The sequence below is a fragment of the Lepidothrix coronata genome, unplaced genomic scaffold (genome assembly GCF_001604755.1).
Source record: "Lepidothrix coronata isolate B3197 unplaced genomic scaffold, Lepidothrix_coronata-1.0 Scaffold191, whole genome shotgun sequence".
Taxonomy (NCBI): Eukaryota; Metazoa; Chordata; class Aves; order Passeriformes; family Pipridae; genus Lepidothrix; species Lepidothrix coronata.
The window spans coordinates 1,324,060-1,341,904 of record NW_016690371.1 but is presented as its reverse complement, the minus strand read 5'-3'; the positions used below and the strand labels follow the sequence as shown (position 1 = coordinate 1,341,904).

Here is a 17,845-nt window from a genome sequence, read left to right as displayed (position 1 = left end):
TATAAAAATTAAATAATCATTTCTGTAACAGCTGCTGTTAAAAAACATAAGGTTTATTTTCCTGTGACTGACGGTCAGTATCACTCTGTAAGGAAACTCAGGGAAGGTAGAGAAGGGGAAAGAGCAAGAGAAGTTGATCTATTTTTACTCAGTAGTTTGCTGTTGTCCTGATTTCTCTGGTGGTAATGAGGACAGCAGGATCTGGTTGGAAAATCACCTCCTCCAAAAGCAGTCCTACACAATTGTATCATGCATCCCTCTTTAGGAACTGGTGTCTGATTGCAGTAATTTTGAACGCTGACTGCTTGTGAACCCAGAGCACCTCGCTGAGGAGCACTGACACTGTGCTTGTTTTAAAGCTGAGATTCAGTGTAAATCCTTCCTGTTGATCTCTAGGTGGCCCAAGAGCTGTGTATCAATGTTTTTTGCAATGCACAGGCATTCAAGATGAAGAAATATATCTTAGCTTGAATTCCTTTGTGGCAGTGGTTGGGAATTAGATCCACTTTGGTTTAAAATGTTTTATGTCATTTTTCTGTGCTTTTGTTTCCATTTGCCAATTTGATTAGAAAGAGGAGAGGATGATAAGAAAAATTAATTAAACTTCCTGTATTATGAGTCCTATCTTCCCAATAAACTGGGGGATTGCTCAGTGTTTCTTTTGGAATCCAGTCACTGGTTAACAGAACAGTTATTTCTATGCATAGTAAAGATTTTTAAAAAGGAAGGAGAGAGAGTGTAGTAAATTCTTTTGTGTTTTTGAAATCTGCTCGAATTTTGTCATGAACTTTAGTGGCCAAGATTGCATCCATAAAGTGAATTCTGAAGTTTTAAAAACTACCTCTGATTTTAAGATTGTGTACGTAAAACCACAGTCTAAAACTCACTGGAAGAGTGACTAAAATAAAAACAGTGCTGTTTTTATTTTACACAATGGGATTTTTTCTGATTTATTAGTTCAGTCGAAGCAATTTCAACCCAAAGCCATTTATGAAGATGACACCCTCTAACTGAACACAGTATTGGCTTGGACGGCACTCTTTGCATCTGAGAATGTGACCAGAGGGAGACCTCTAATGGCAGGTCGTTTTTACATTTAATTCTGCTCGGCATCATACACAGATTTAAAGCTGATGTGAGAATTTGCAAGAGCAAGTCTTCCATGCTACCCCAGTGATACAATTTAAGGCTGAGATTCCAAGTTGAAGCCAACCTATCTATAATTTTTTTTTATACTGCCTCACATGACATTTATACTCTTTGGAGTAGCCAAGTCTTTGACACTTTTAATTTCTCAGTATGTTTCTACTATCTCTCCTACATCATTTATCACTATTCTCATTACTTCCCATCCTGTCTCAGGTTAAATATAGTATGAAAAAAATGATGTAATTTGGTTGCGATCAATGAGTTTTCTGATTAATTAATTTCTCAGCTTTTAGTATTACTATCTTACTTTGTATTATAATGCTTAAATAACCAGAATTTGATGAAGGTCTAGTCCAGTTAAAATCTTAGTTCTCAGTGAAAGAATAAAAGGCTGAGATGATGTTTCAAATATTCTGCTAATAAAAGTTATTGCTTTTTACTTCAGTGTATCTCCTTTTGTTATTGTATAGTAATAGTGTAACAGTCCATATTTCTCCACCTGCATAGAAGTGTATGGAAAAATCTGTTATTTTTTATCTTATTGCTAAAGAAAATTTGTGAATCTGTAGGATCTAAAACTTTGAAGACAGGCCACTTTGTGCACTAGCAATTGTCAAAGAAAACTTTTCAGTTTGACCATCTTGATAATTTTCAGTCTACAGGCATTAAAGGATTTGAGAGTCAGAAAATGGTTATGTCTGCATTCGTAAATGTTTTCTAGCAAGTTATGCTTTATTTGAAAGAAGGCTTAAGCTGAAAGTTTTAGTATTTCCCACAAACATACTGTGACAGAGATGATCATACATTGTTTATCCTCAAATGCTTCCTGTAGTTCTTACTCATTTTACAATGCTGTTAAGGTTTGAGAGATTCCTTATCTCTACTCATTATTGTTTTTAATGTGAAAGAGATACCTTCATTTGTGGCTATGAAAGATTAATTGGAGAAGCTCGGGTGTTCTGTCTCCTTCTGATATTCAGAAGGAATAACTAAGCAACTTGGAAAGTGAGATGGAAACAGGAGATGGGCAGATGAAATGGATGCCTGTCAAGAGGCAGCATGGGTTAAGTTCTAGCTTATCTCCCTTAGCTATCAGAATGTCAGAGCCTGTAACACTTTCCCATTTTGCTTGCAGGGATAAGCCTCTGTCTTAAAAATGTCAAAACAGCCAGCGTCACATGTCAAAGCCATTCAGGTAAGAGACAGTATTTATGTTTCTAATATAATAAAATAATAACTCAACCTCCATTGCTTTGCAAACTGCATTTTTACTCAGACAAAGCACCATAGATGTGCTAACTGGGGATTATTCTGTTAAAGTAAAAAGCTTAGTAGATATGAAAACAGTGGAAAAGTGTGACCTGAAGAGTATCTTTTGATCTGAGTTCATAAAAAACTGGATCAGGTAGGTTCATTGATCACTTATGTGCATAGTCTTTCCAATGTTAGGTTATGCCTGTTGGGGGATCAGCTAAGCAAAACACAGTGATACATGTGTGTAATTGATCAGCACTATAAGTAAAAATAATTCTTGCAGCTATTAGATTTTCCACAAAGTTAATACAATGCTGGAAGAATTATAGGCTAAAAAGATGGCATAGGTACTGTACAGTTTTTCATGTCTGCATTCCTTTAGGAAAAAAAACCCACAACTTCCAATATTTGTTTAAGAAGAATTTTTTTTTTTTAAACTAGAGTAAAATGAGAGAAAAGTTTATCTTTTAATTTAAAAGATTCTTGTCTACCACATGCCTCTTCAAATGGTATATGCTTATAAGGATGGAAGTAGTTGTTCCATACTTGTAAACGAAACAGCTGGAGGATTATCCCATCATCACAAAGTAGCATCATGAAAAATGTATTTAGCTCAAGCTGTCAATGATTCTTGTCAAAAGGCCAAAATATTTTCTGAACTGAAGAATCTTACAGAATTTTCATGTATTTTGTAAAATGCATTTCCAATGAAATTTTACAAGTTCAGGTTCCCTTATGTAAGAAACACAAAATGGAATTTCTAAAGTCTGATCTGTCCTCTATTTCCTTGAGATAATATTAATTCAATGGATTGGAGTATCAAGATTAATTATCCAGTGGCTAAGCTGCATGCTGAAGTTGCAAGATACCGTAAAAATTCAGATTCTCTTTATCATCATCAACTGTACTGAAACATACATGCAAATTACTGTACTCTAATTCAGTTGAAGTTAGCAGAATTTTGCCATTTTGTCAGAATTTTGATTTCACTCAGTTCAAATTTTCATCCCTCTTTTACCCTGACTATAAAAATGTTTGTATGATTAATGAAAAAATACAGATATTTTATAGCTCAAAAGTATTTACATTTTATGTTTAAATTCCATAGGCACATAAAAACATTTTTAAGGAATGAATTTGGTTTACTTTTTTCTTAAAGAAGTAGTGATAGATTGCTTTTTATTTTTATGATGTCTTGTAAACAATGCTTCTAACTTGTTAATTTAAAAACTGCGTTAAGTTTAAATACTAAGTTTAATGTTTTAAGAAACTTTAATTTTGGCAAAGGTAATTTAAATCATGAGGAAAACTACAGCACAGACTTTAAAATATAGCTATTAAACATTGTGTCAAAGGTGGCTCCAGTAGAAACACTTGCACTTGAATCGGTGCCTATTACATTTTGAGCACTGTAAGAACCATGACTCAAAATGTCGCATTACTTTTATACATTGTGATTCATATATTATGATCCTTTGTTATTGTGTGCTATTGTAATAGGAATGACATGCTCTGGAGAGTATAAATCATGCTTCAGTGATGGAAATATAATGGCACCTTACTAACTGAAGTATTTCATGGTACTCTGGCTTCTGTCTGACTGTACGAGATTTACACAAAAATCGTCACTTGCCAAAAGCCACTAAATAGACGTGTGAGAGTTAAAGGCAGCAACTGGTTCCCAAGTTTGGGGCAATAATGGACCAAAGTACTATTAATTCCTGGTTACATTAATTGCTGGTCTCCCCCTGTCAGTGTGTAAAAGGCTGTGTACAGCTCTGGCTGAAAATTATTCTATCTTCAAATACCACTCTTTGTTTTCCCCAGAAGTAAGGCTGGGGGGGTTTCCTGGTTTTTCTGGTGGTTTTGGGTTTTTTTCTTGAATTCCATTAAATTTTATCTGCAGTTCCTCTCCTTCTTTCTTATTTTTTTTAATTAAAAGTATTTATACTGAAGTGTCTTTCCAGCTTATTTAATCATCCATCTGGACACTAGGAGTGGCTGTGATGCTGTGAAGAACTTATCCATTACAATCCTCAACTCATGCATGGCTGCATGAGTTGTATCCTAATCTGAATACCCTGTCTCTCTTAAACAGAAAGAAGAACAAAAAAAAAAAAATCTCTAAATATCAGTTCAATTGATTCAAAGCAGCAATATATGTTGTATTTCATGCTTGCAGATATTTTTCCTTTGGTCTGTTCAGAAAGACCTCAGTAGAGGACACAAGTACACATACTTACTCATTACAAAAACTGCAATGACATCCAAAATATGGTAGGCACTTTCCAAAAACAAAGGAAAAGGCAAACCCAATAGTTTTCCTAATTAGTATGGTTAAAAATAAGAATCACACCTAGAAAGTCTATCTAAAGTAATTATAATTCAGGATTTCAGGAGTTTGGAACAGAAAATTTCCTGTTTAGCACTTTACTGGATGAGAAGCAGGCAAAGAAGAGATTCCTGAGGTTCGTATCTCCATCCCAGATGACAGGTGACAAAAGCCTTGAAACATATTTTGAAAACATGTGCAAACTTGTGCTGATTGCAGGACAACACAGTCCTTGCAGAGCTACACTGATGTACCGAATTTGGCCCACCCATTATACAGCTGTGGGACAGGACTGGCATTGGATTAACAGGGAAATTTATAGCTTAGCACCTTGGTACCTCTGGTCAGGACGGGCTTGGAAATAAGTCACGCTTTCATTTCATACTAGAAATATTTTAATTTATAGTATGTGTTATCAGACCCAGACAGTGTTTAATTATGTCTTAAAGGATGCTCATTTTTCCAAGTTAATACGTCATAACTGCGTACATCTTGCCCAAACTCCTATTTGAGTGCTCTTATTGCAGATAAAATAGTACAAACTGCTTTTGTGTGACACAGATTACTGTGAAAGTGCTGAAGCAGACCAAAGAGTGGTTTATTTAATCTAATTAGCAGCCTAGGACTTAGTGGTTCATTTTTGTTTCCTGAACCATTTTTAGTCACGGTCTGTCAGTCACAGTAGGAAATGCAAGGGCTGTGGTGTGCCGGGGGAGTCTGGCTTCTGCTTTGATTGACTCCAAGGGGAAGGAATGTCCAAGTTGAGGATGAGCTCCAAAAGGAGACAGCTCTTAAAGTTTCAACTCTGCAAACTTGTATGACCATGCGAGCTGTAAAGTGCAGAGAAGTTTCACATTCCAAAAAAAGAAGCTGCCTGGAGGTATCAGAGCTTGGCGGAGGAGATGCTTGAAATTAAAAATAGCAAAGCTGGTTTTTTCTACCTGTAAATGAAATAATAGGTTGAGAACTGTGAGGCTGAAAATGCTCTGTCCCCTGGGAAGTTACAAAGTGCAGGTGAAAGGTTTCACAATATCTAAACTAATGCTCAGTGAGAAAGCTTTATGAAACAAATAGCCAGTTGTCTATAAACTACATGACCCTGCAGAGTTGGCAGCCCCACTGAAATGACAGCATCACCTTGCCTAAATACGATAATGGGAAACAGGTAAGTAGAATACAGGGAAAGGTGCTTATTTCTTGGCAAGTGGATTCTTAATTCACTTGGTATTTGATTACAGCTGTCAGAACAGTTGTTACTGGAAACAGTGGGCTGCTTTCCTGTGGTTGACCAACTGGGGCATGATCTGCAAGACTGTGTTTTGGGCAGAAGGATGGGATTATTTATCTTCATTTAGTGCAAATCAGTCAGATGGTGAACTACAAGAACACAGCTCACTGTTAGAAGGTTCTCCATTTCTGCTCTGTAACATTACTGATTCACCCCCTGGTTTTACCAGTGAGAGTCATGATATTTTGATGACATTTCCTAGGAGCAGCTTCTCTTCTGAGATCACGAGATAAGACTAGGTATAGATTGTGCATTTAGTTGATCATGCCATTTGACTTTTAAAATAATCTGGGCTGGGTCACACCAGGAAATGGATACGTTTCAGCTGCTCTTTCCTAAGCAGTGTTTCATGCCATTCTTTTCTCAAAAATCTTTACTTTTAAGGTATCTATTTATCAGCACCAATTATGTTATAGCTACTGGCTTTCTGCTCCAGACAAAAAATCAGATTGATGCAGTTATGTGAGCATCATTCTGGAGGGAGTTTGCTAAAGCCGGGGACTAGTGGTCTGCCCGGTGTTGGAGCTGGTTCAACCATTTGCAGTTCATAGCACCCTCGGTAAATTTTGTTGGTAAAATCACATTTTAAACACTCACAGCTTAAACTGATTCAGGGCAGGCTTTACTTCCAAATTACCTATGATTAATTGTGGTGTAAACTGGTGTCACTGGGGAAGGGAGAATGGTCCAGTGATTTGGGTGGTATTAGGATTTGGGTGATTTGCACTTAAATGTTGCTTTTAGCACTCACTTTCTGTTTGACCTTGACCAAATAGAAGCAGACCCAGGTGCCTAAAGACACTTTGGTGTCTACTACTCATTTAAAGTCCAATAAAATCAGGAAGCTGTTAGTCTAAAATGCAGAATTTCAAAAGCTTTCTAGGTAGCTTTGTTTTTTTATTTTCTGCCTTTAAAATGGAGATGAAAGCACTTGTCTTTCCCACAGGAGTGGTGTGATGATGCATGCATTGAAGACATAAGTGCTCAGAAACCACAAAAGTGTCTATACACTTGTCCCAATCTTTTTGAGTTTTATCATTTACCAGCTGTATATTTATTTATCAGTCACCATTATAGGCATCTCAATTTCCTTCTCACAGGCTAATATTAACATCCCAATGGGTGCATTTCGACCTGGTGCAGGCCACCCTCATAAAAGAAAAGAACTTACACCTGAAGAAGTGGACGAAGTAAGTACGAAAGGTTTTCTGACTTGGCTTTTTGGTTTTTTTTTTTTTTTTTTTTTTTTCCCCAGGAGAATCCCTGCCATAAAATGAAAGAAAGCCTTTTAATCAATCTTATATCTCTGCATACCAATCTTAGATACCACAGCTGAACATGGACTAATCATTCATGGAAATAAATGGCCACTTGCTAAACACTTCATATATAATAGTTCTGCTTTTGGTGCCAAGGCCCCTATAGGAATTTAAACTGTTTCAAAGGTGTGTAGCTGTGCTTCAACAGCAGGATGACATCTGTTGTCAGGAAAGAGAGCTAGGATTTCTCTGGAGGTATTTGTCTAGATGAGATTTGATGGGATACATCAGGAAAAGTTATAGCAAGGCTTTGGAAGGATATGCTACTACCTGCTGCCCCATAGCGTGATTGATTGTTACAACTTAGCAATAATGGAACAGGTTTTCAAACATGATGCTTTTTGAAATGTTTATCAACAAGGAAAAATTGAATGTGAAGACATTTGCAAGTTAAAACAGAAATTGAGAACCCATTTATCTGCATAGTGGTGAAAATACTCCATTTTAGGCTGAATTCTGTGTTTGCATGCTTATATTTTACAGGGAGTATTTAACACCGAGTTTTGAATATAAAATCCAATTTATACATTAACTAGCATTGGTTATGATTAAACACAAATATCATATTTTTGGATGCTATTAAAGCATCTTATTTACCATTAACTTTTTTTAATAAATGCAAAATAAAACCAATAGAGGAAAAAAAGGTAATGGTAGATACTCCAAACAAGGAAAAAAAAATCAGTTAAATGTGGGTACTTCTGCCTTCCTGGACAGTTGGCTTAGTTTGGATTTATACCCCTCATCTGAGAACTGGTCCTGCTAGGCCAGAGCTGCCGATGCTCCTCAGAGGCAAGGGCAGGAAAGGGTCTGATCAACTCCGTACATCCAGGCTGTTTCTGGCAGGACTTGGGTGGGTGGACTTGCTGCCATGCAGGGAAAGGAAAGCTATTGTGGCAGGAGGGAGCCCTGCCCTCATGCAGAGCAGAGCTGGGATGGTCAGGAGGGAGGGGAAAGCCACTGCTCCCCAGGCATGCTGTGGCACTGCTGGTGATTCAGCCCCAGCCAAGAAGCAGCCAGATTAGTTTTGAACCAATCATCGGCCCCTTCTGACTTGGAGCAGGTTTAGTTGCGTAAGAGCAAATTCTTCCTTTTCTGTCTCAAACAGACAGATTAGGGTTTTTTTTCTGAATTTCACCATATTTTGATATAAATAGTACTCTGTTTACAGAGAACTTTCCTGAAGTAATCAAACCCAAGCTGACTTAGCTCTTAAGAAGATTTAAAAGAAATAAACATACAAAATGACCTTGAACATGTATTGTGGCTTTCTGCACTTGAAAGAAATGAAAGCATATTCTCTCTGAAGTAATTAAGCTGATGAAGGAGTGCATGTTATCAAGCAGAAACTAATATAGCATGTATGAATTCTGGTAGTGTTTGGGAAATAAAATAAATGACTGGTGCTGATAATTAGATTTGGTTGGGTAATTGAATGTTACTTTGCTTCTCAGGTACACAAATACTATATATGAGACAGACATTACAGAATGAAAGTTCTTGGCACAGGTTTTATAGGCAATATTCAACCAAATCAATGGTAGTAAAGACTACAGAAACAGATCTTTTATTGGGAATAGAATAAAAATACTACTAGTGGACTTGTCTTTTCAGTTTTCTCATCTTGTTAAGTTTTGCAATACAGCTCATGATTTTTCAAAGCAGTTTTAGACAAATATGTCTTTTGCTAACAGTGCATAGGATTTTTCACTATTTTTTAAAGGCTTGGCAAAGGAGATGAGGGGATTATGAGTCTTACTCAAAGGGGCAGTGGAGTCAGATGTGAACATGTACTTTTGAAGGTCAATGGAGCAGGCATGTTTATATATATATATATATATATATATATATATAATGGCCAGTCTTCGCGAGCGAAGATTTGGGAAAGGTCATTAACCCTTCGAGCCTGCGCAGTGGATTTTTTAGGTGAGACACAGCGTGCGCTGAACTGAGCCCACCCTTTAATCCTGAGGTTCATCTGCCGGGGCCGAGCAAGCTTGGACAGTGGCAGTGAGGTCCCCAGGACGTAGGTTTGTTTAGAGTGACCTTCTCTTAGATGGATTGCCTTACAGGGCTGACGAGCTCCATCTGCCCGGGGGGCTGGGAATCGAACCCGGGTCGCAGCGGTGAGAGTCCTGCACCCTAACCACTAGACCACCAGAGGCCCCAGCAGGCATGTTTAACATGGAAAGAAATGGAGGGTGGGAATTTTAGAAAATAACTTCTTCAGTCAGAGCATTCGTTAACTCTCGTGTATCTGAGTCACTCTTTAAAATTCCTTCCATAAAACTGGAGACCAAAGTCTAATCTCAGCTATGCACTGCACATGGAGTGGGTGATACAGGGAGGGGTGCAGTCATAGGTAGCACACACCTGAGGTTAGAGGAGAAAGCTGACAGCAACTTATGGAGCACAAAGTCTCCAAAACACGGTCAAAGCTTGTGCCATTTGTTCTACAGGAGGAAGGGAATTGAACGTGACTAGAAATGGTATTTTTAACATAGTATCTGCTATTTATAATAAAAACTAAGGGGTTGAGGGAATGGTAGTTTCCCCTGATTATTCAGATTAGCTAGTTGTGCGAGAAAACTGTGAAAGTAAACAATACAAGCTCTTGGCAACTTTGACTACTGATACAATTTTGTGCATCCTTCCAAACAGCTTCTGTATCAATTTACTTATTCTCCTGCTGTGCTTTGCTACTCTTTCAGAATGTTAGACCATTAAGCTAGATGTCAGACAGTACATGTCCTAGCTGGGGCTGAATTACTGGCTGGGATTTGAAATGAACAAGAAGAAACATGTATAATGATGTTAGTTACTATTATCTTGTATTAGCTAATAGTGTATTGACTAAAATGTGAGAAAAGACAATACAAGTTTACCAAGCCAAGCAATGTAATTGTTGCTTCACTTTTCTTATATATATAGTGATGTTAAGAAAGTTTTTGAAGATCAGATAGGAAGAAAATGTCAGTTTTCTAGAATACCTTGTTTATTTGCTATTTGACGTTGCAAAAAGTCTTCTTCCTAATTAGCCTGTAGTCTATTAGTCAACAGAAAAAAAGAGGCCAATAATATTTGACAGATAACTTTGGAATTTTAAGAATTAAATTAAATATTAAGAATTGACTGCTCACAGTCAATACACATTTTCAAAAAGTGTATCTAATAAGTCTAAATAGTGATTTAACTTGAAAAGGCCAATCCCAGTAGGACATTCATAGAGTAATCAAAAAAGAAAAAAATAATTTCATCATGAAATTATTTGCAGTAAAATATAAATTAATTTCTAAGTCTACATGATTCTCTCCATATGCCAGCTTTACAAAATATGCAACAGGCTGCAACAACCTTAACTCCCTACTGGGAAGCTACTACTTCATTTTTCCATCTAGAATAGAAATTGTCTAAAATACACGCTTTACTCACCTAGAAGCAAAATTACAGCCAAGGAAGTACCGAGGGCTAAAATACTGTGGTTCATCAGGAAATTAGCTGAGTTGCTCACTATTTTAAAAGTGCTGTTATTTAACCTTTATTTTTACAGTGTCAGCAAAATAGCCATGAGGCTATTCAAACATAATTCAAACATAAAATAACAAAAACCCTCCTGGTCGTGCAACTGAGGTTAAGAAAAATTAAACTTCAACTCATGCTGAGCTTGCATGGAACTTTTGATGTCCATAACCTATTATCTTAGATCTTTTCCAGAGCTGCAGAAGTGCGTGGTTGTTTTCCTCTCCAACTATCTGGCCACTATGAAACTCCCAAAGAAATTAGATTATAAAAATGTTTCTTCTGCTTTCCCCCCCCTAAAATATGAAGGACTTGGAATTGCCTTTAATGCTCCACTCAGTTGTTTTCCACTAATAGTCTGACACTGTAAATTCTTACCCATCTACCAAAAGATCCATGTTCCTCTACACTGAGCACCCTCTATCCTTTCTAGAATGATTTTGACAACAACCAACTAAATAACCTATCTCTTCCTCCCCATTCCCCCTCCTTTCTCCCCTCCCCAGTTTTCACTGGGATTTCCTTTAGTATAGAAATATCCTTTCCTGGTTTCTCAAATAACTGATCTATGCTCATGCTGAAGAGATTGCTATTGCAGCAGTGAAGTTACTGGTATCCTTTTGTGCAGAGTGTTCCTGCTTCGACAGAGGAGGAGAAAGACAAGAAACATCTCCCAGGAGCTAGGAAACTTCCAGGTCCTGCTGTCAACTTGTCAGAGATTCAGAACATAAAGAGTGAGCTGAAGTATGTTCCCAAAGCTGAACAGTAGCTGGAACAAGCAGGTGAGTGAAAGAGGGTTCTTTACATGGCTTTAGGAGAAGCAAGCTGATCCAGAAACCTCTTATGTAGAAAGATGGCTTTCCAATTACTTCAGTGGACCTGTAGTCACACCTCATATTTCAAAGACAAAATAGAAGAAGCCATAATCCTTGATATTCTTTGTTATTTCAAACATAGATCATATTGGAGACTATATCCAATGATCTATGTCACCCATCAACTGGCTTAACAAATAGTTTATTTAGCATATTAGGAATATTGAAGACAGCTGAAAAAATAGCATCTTGCTTCAGAAGCACAAGTTCCAGTTTTGCAAAATATATGACTTACATTTGTACAGTCTAACTACAAATAGATCTTTTACAATGCAAATAAATTTATTGCAGTGATGGACAAGTAGGTCAGCATTTTCAAGCTCCTTTGGAATATTAGTTATTTGATATTCATTTATTTATATTATTCAAAATTGACATGCTAATGGCTCCATGTATTTGATCATACAAACATACACATTTGTGGCACCTGAGGACTCGCTATATAGGTATATCAGGCTTGGAAGTATGAGATTGGACCTTGGGGACATCTGTGCTCTTCTGAAGTAGCAGATGAACTCCAGGTAGGGACCCTCAGGCACTGCAGACAGCAGCAGATACCCATGGATTGAGCCACTGACCTACAACTAGAACCACAGCTCATACTTATTTTGCTCAATGTCTGGATGGAGATCAGGGATGAGTGATCTCTCTCAGGTGTAAGTGCTGGGACCAGGACACTTTAGTGTCTTCTTCAGTGGGCACAGACAGTGGGATAAAGTGCACCCTCAGCAAATTTGCAGATGACACCAAGTGGAGCAGTGCAGTTGACACACGTGAAGGATAGAATGGCACACGGAGGGGGCTGGTCAAGCTCAAGAAGTGGGCCCATGACACCTCATGAAGTTCAACAAGGCCAAGTGCAAGGTCCTGTACGTGGGTCAAAGCAACTGCCTGGAATCAATGTAGGCTGAGCATGGAACAGATTTAAGAGCAACCCTGAGGAGAAGGACTTAGGGGTGTTGCATGAGAAGTTGGATATGACCTGGCAATGTGCACTTGAAGCCCAGAAATCCAACCATGTCCTGGGCTGCATCCATAGCAGTGTGGCCAGCACCTCAAGGGAGGGGATTCTCTGCTCTGGAGAGACCCCACCTGGAGTACTGCATCCAGCCCTGGGACCTCTGCCATAGGAAGGAGTTAGCCTTGTTGGATTGAGTCCAGAGGAGGGCTGCAAAGTCAATCAGAGGGATGAGTATCTCTCCAATAAAAACAGGCTGAGAGTTGGGTTGTTCAGCCTGGAGAAGAGAAGGCTCCGGGGAGACCTCACTGTGGCCTTTCAGTACTGAAAGGGGGCTTATAAAAAAGATGGGGACAGAGTTTTTAGTAGGCCCTATTGTGATAGGACAAAGGGTAATGGTTTTAAACTTAAGGACATTAGAGTCAGACGATATAAGGATAACTTAGATGTAAAAAACTAGATGTTTTTTACAATGAGAGTGGTGGAACACTGGACCAGGTTGCCCAGAGAGGTGGCGGATGCACCATCCCTGGAAACATTCAAGGTCAGGCTGGACAAGGCTCTGAGCAACCTGGTCTAGTGGAAGACATCCCTGCTCATTGCAGGGGGGTTGGACTAGATGATCTTCAGAGGTCTCTTCCAGCCCAAACCATTCTATAATTCTGTGATTATTTTATTTAAAAGGAAATATTCAGCACTTCAACACTGATTTCAGAATAATTTCCATTTGATTTCAAACAAGGCCCATAAGCGTCTGTTCTACATTCTGAGCCTGATAGAAATTAATAATTTCTGTCCATGAAATTATCTTTGATTTTCCTTGAAAAGCTTGAGTCAGTAAAGATGCATCAGGCAGTTACAAAGAATACTCAGATGTACAAAGAAGTTTCAATACAAAAAATCTCACCCTGGCTACAGTAAGAAAAAGAGAATTGCATCACATAGTAGTCACCTGAATTGCCAGTTTTTGCATATTGACTAATAAATCCTTTCTATTGTGAAGAGAGGCAGAGAGCTAAGCTGAGTAGAAGAACGTCATCTCCAATTTGCTGCGTGGAAACATAAATGAAGAACAGAGGAAAACAGAAAGCAGTGCAAAAGGGTTCTGGGAATGCAGAAGTGCTAAGGATCAAGAATCTTAAAAGAAATGGCATATAATCTGAGTGAATTGCTCAAATGTGCAGTGCATCATTAACTTATATTTTATGCACAGCATAAATACGCCATTTGGAAACAAGAGTGCTTAACTGTTTCTTGCTTTTACCCTGCTGTGTCATAATGTTCCTGTTATTTTAAAGAAACAATGGAGTCTTCCTCTTCAGAAAACTTGGTAAAAGAAAAATTAATATTTTGTAAAATGTAACATTGCAGTCACTGCACTAAAGCAACGCCCAGAGAAATGTGAATTTTTAATGTGAGACTTTAAAGAGGTTTTTTCTGTAACAGATATTTGGACATAAATTTAACCTCATGTTTATTCTCAGATGATTGCTATTTTCAACATTTAAAGCAGTTTTTCAGTAATTAGCTTACTGAGAATCCAGCAAACATTTGGGGCATGCACAGAGATTCACTCTAAGGAGAAGATTTCTACAGAAAGGTCAGCAAAGTAAAGGGCATCTTGAAAGCAGTGAGGTTATTATGAAGTAATTTCTGTCTCCATCCTTGTTTTGATATACTGTGTATCAGGTTTGGACAGTGATACAGATTTCTTGATTTTGGGTAGTGCAGTCACAGATCATATGTGAAAACTTATTTTCTAAAAGAGTTGCAGACACAGTAGTCACTGGAGCCTGGAAGTTTGGATTTGGATGCTGTGCAGAACTAAGCAGGTGAATGAGTTCTACATGAAACTGAAATGTGAATCAATCATGGGCCGCATCCAGCAGCCTTGAATGGTACTAAATCTAAGGATTGTCCCCTACAAGAGGATATTCACCAGTTCAGGTGTTTTAGTCATGACCTGCAGCCTTGCATAAAATGTGATAAAGTCAGTGCATTGTTTTATGACTGACCATGACCATGTCAATCCAGTGAAAATTATCTTTATTTGCAAGAAATCCACACTCACATCTGCTTGATGCTTTGCTCCAAGAAAAGATTACAGATTATCCTTTGAATGTGTTGCTCTCTAAAGAATAGTAAACAGACTGATCAATAGAATATGACTGTACAGAGTGTGTACTGATCAATGAGAGTGTTCTTTGGTTTTCACAGTTTTGAAATTAAGTCTCTCTCACATCAGTAGTATAATCTCAGATATTCACTATTGAGGGATTTCCCTTTGGTATTTTTATATTTCTTATGGTACTCCGTAGGTTATACCTACTTGAAATGGTTAGAATAACTCCAAATACTCTGGATAATTTCTGTCATTCTGTTATCCTATAATGTGATACCATAAAAAAAATACCCAAAGTATACATTAACATTCAAAAATGCCAAAGCTTTTACAATTACAGCAGTTATTTCCAACTTTACCTCCTAGTATTGTCATATATCATGGGATAGTTTCAGTAAATTGCAAGTTAAATTGCAAGATGATTAATTTTTTAAAATTTCGATCCATGCATTCTTGCTCAGTTTAACAGAGTGCAAAACCAACAGCAAAAATAAGAAACCTGCAAAGCAGTAGGTTGGTTCATTATTTACAAACCCATTCCTACATGATTCACACTTTAGAGTAACTTCTGTTAAGTATCTTTGGTATTGCTCTTCACCAAATTAGTGAGCATGAATAGACTTACTAAGATCATAGTTGTAAGTCTAACAGTTTGTGGGAGGGATATAATTAGTGAGATGTCAGGAAACTGGATCCATTGAAGGTCATCAAGTGCTCCTCAGTTAAGATATTCCTGTAGTCATCCCCTGATGCTGGTCTGTCATCTATAATTAACTAATTAGCATACTCTGCTTTGTCATAAAGATTTTTTTCTTCCACAGACCTGTAGCTGATGTGTTAGATTGAGCTAGTTTTAATATACAACCTGAGTTGTGATTCACTTCCCTTTTCTCCAACTACAATTTTTTTTTTGCTGCTCCCTTCACACCTGCTCATTTCTACATGCACAGGGGTGAAGCATATGCAAAATAAAATAGTAACAAAATATCGCATGCTAAAAATATATGTCCTATTGAATAAGTAATGGTAGGAAGCATTTAATTTGTGAGAAATGGAGCCTGCTATGGCTGAGATTTATTGCTGTTTATTGTGATATCTCATATGATAACTAGTATGGTGACTGTACTTGAAAATGGGCCTAAGCACAAACTGACATTTCACCTGAGAATATATATAAATTCAACCAGTTACTTCTGCAACTCACGTTCATTCCTCATTCTGTAACCCTTCACATTTTGTGTCCTGAGGTGTGGGGGGCTGTGTAATAAGACTTTTTACTGTGCACCCTGAAGGGCCACAGAGTCCTTCAGAGAATGCTGGACTTTGGTCTCAGAGGACCTAAACCTTCAGCTAAAGTAGTCTGGTCTTTTCCTCCTGAGTGAGACTTTTGTACTTACTGGAGGACCTTCTTGAAAGAGAAAAAGGGAAATTTACTACCTTGAAGTTACAAAACAGTCTGTCATGGACACCTGGGCAGCACTGTGTTTTGGTTGTGTTTTGAGAAAGGGATTGTCAGGATCCCTATCACAATATTGATGAGATGATTTCCCACATGCCTCTGGTACTTGTAGATAAACTGTTGTTTTTACCTGGAACTCTACTGAGGAAGGGTGGTTTGATTGTAGAAGTAGTTCTATTGTCAGGTACAGAAGCAAGGGAGTTGTATTTTGAGGGCTGAAGACTATACATCCAGCAAAAGCTTCCCAGAACAGCTTAGGCTTTGTATTTCTTGCAGCATTACCTCCTCTATAACATATTGGGAATTCTGCCTGGCACAAAATGAGAAAACTTATCAGTAGAGCAGCCTCTGAGATTGGTGTCACTTGGTGAAGAAAATAAATCCCTTAGGGAATAAAGCCCTTATATCCATACAGACAAGGTGTTCCTTGGTGGTGTTGTTAATTACTTACAAAAAAATTTGTCAATAACCCTGGGCTAAAAATGCACACTATAGCTTTGTCTCCTAAGTACTGAGGATTCTAATTACAGTTTCATGCTATATACTGCTCTGAAGCCACATTTCAGTTAACAGAGCCATTTACCTTTCCCGGTGTCACTGCTCTGACACACAGTTTAGTGATTGCCTCTTATTCCTGTGCTCACACGGACCTGAGGGATACAGTTAGACTGCTGTACAGTTATGAGCAAGGGTATTGCCTTTTTCTCCAGAAACACAACAGTGCTTGGCTGGTAGAGGAACTCTGACATGCCATGAGCTCTTGTAAGAGCCTCACAGTTTTAGGAAAATGTGTTCATTTGATTAAGTTTAAGCCAGACATTGTGTGAAAGGAGGGAATCCTGCATCCAGAAAATGCCAGGGTAGGTCAGGAGCAAACATCTCCTTAGCTGGACTGGGAACTGTGGAGTAAAGAAAGAGGCTGTGTTGCAAGAATTTCTGCAGGACCCTTCTGCAAAAGGTTCCTTGAGGGGATTTCATCAGTATATAAAGTACCTAAAGGCAGAGTGCAAAGAGAGCAGAGCCAGGCTCTGTTCAGTGGTGCCCAATGACAGGACATCCCTGGACCTACTCACTGTGTGGTCTTTGTTAATATCAAAGTACCTCTTGTCTTTTTCTATCCATGGTTTCCTACTATCCTGCTGACTTTGGTTCAGAACTTCCAGATTAGCAACAGTTGGTGATTTCATGGCCAGCCATCAATTTTGTCAATCTGTTTGTAAAATTCTCCTAAGAAACTAGGTATCAGTGATTATATAGGATTTTTTTAACAGCATGTTTAGGATTGTTTGGTTTTCCTTCCAGGTTTTTTGCATCTACTTATGACATGCTTTCAGACTTTAAAACAGAAGAGATAGAAATTTCTTTTCAAGGAGAAAACTGGAATCTCCAGGAATTTAGGAATTTAGGAATTTAATTCAGAGGAACCTTTGGAATTCTGTTATCTCCTTGAGCAAAAAAAGTTATTCATGTTCTGTTTCCCAGAGTTTCTGTGTTCAGAAGAAAAGAATTACTTGTGGTGGTTTAACCCCAGCCAGCCACCAAGTACCACATAGGTGCTCGTTCATTCCCC

The 17,845-nt window shown here is 38.0% G+C and overlaps 2 protein-coding genes across 3 annotated transcripts in view; one reads left to right on the top strand and one right to left on the bottom strand.

The window, feature by feature from the left end:
• The window catches only part of MBTPS2 (membrane bound transcription factor peptidase, site 2), a 64,284-nt gene extending 53,468 nt beyond the window's left edge, over positions 1-10,816 (bottom strand). Inside the window, exon 1 of the mRNA XM_017831484.1 lies at positions 10,775-10,816. The gene's annotated coding sequence lies outside the window, so the exon portion shown is untranslated. The remainder of the gene's footprint in view (positions 1-10,774) is intronic.
• SMPX (small muscle protein, X-linked) overlaps positions 1-17,845 on the top strand; it is a 41,628-nt gene that overhangs the window by 1,382 nt on the left and 22,401 nt on the right. Inside the window, exons 1-4 of one of the 2 annotated variants that reach the window (XM_017831487.1) lie at positions 986-1,083; positions 2,285-2,344; positions 7,124-7,213; positions 11,490-11,643. In XM_017831487.1, the coding sequence (XP_017686976.1) occupies positions 2,306-2,344; positions 7,124-7,213; positions 11,490-11,630 (270 nt within the window). In that variant the 5' untranslated portion in view covers positions 986-1,083; positions 2,285-2,305 and the 3' untranslated portion in view covers positions 11,631-11,643. Of the gene's footprint in view, positions 1-985; positions 1,084-2,284; positions 2,345-7,123; positions 7,214-11,489; positions 11,644-17,845 lie in introns of those variants that run through there. The other variant, XM_017831486.1, reaches the window with a different exon arrangement.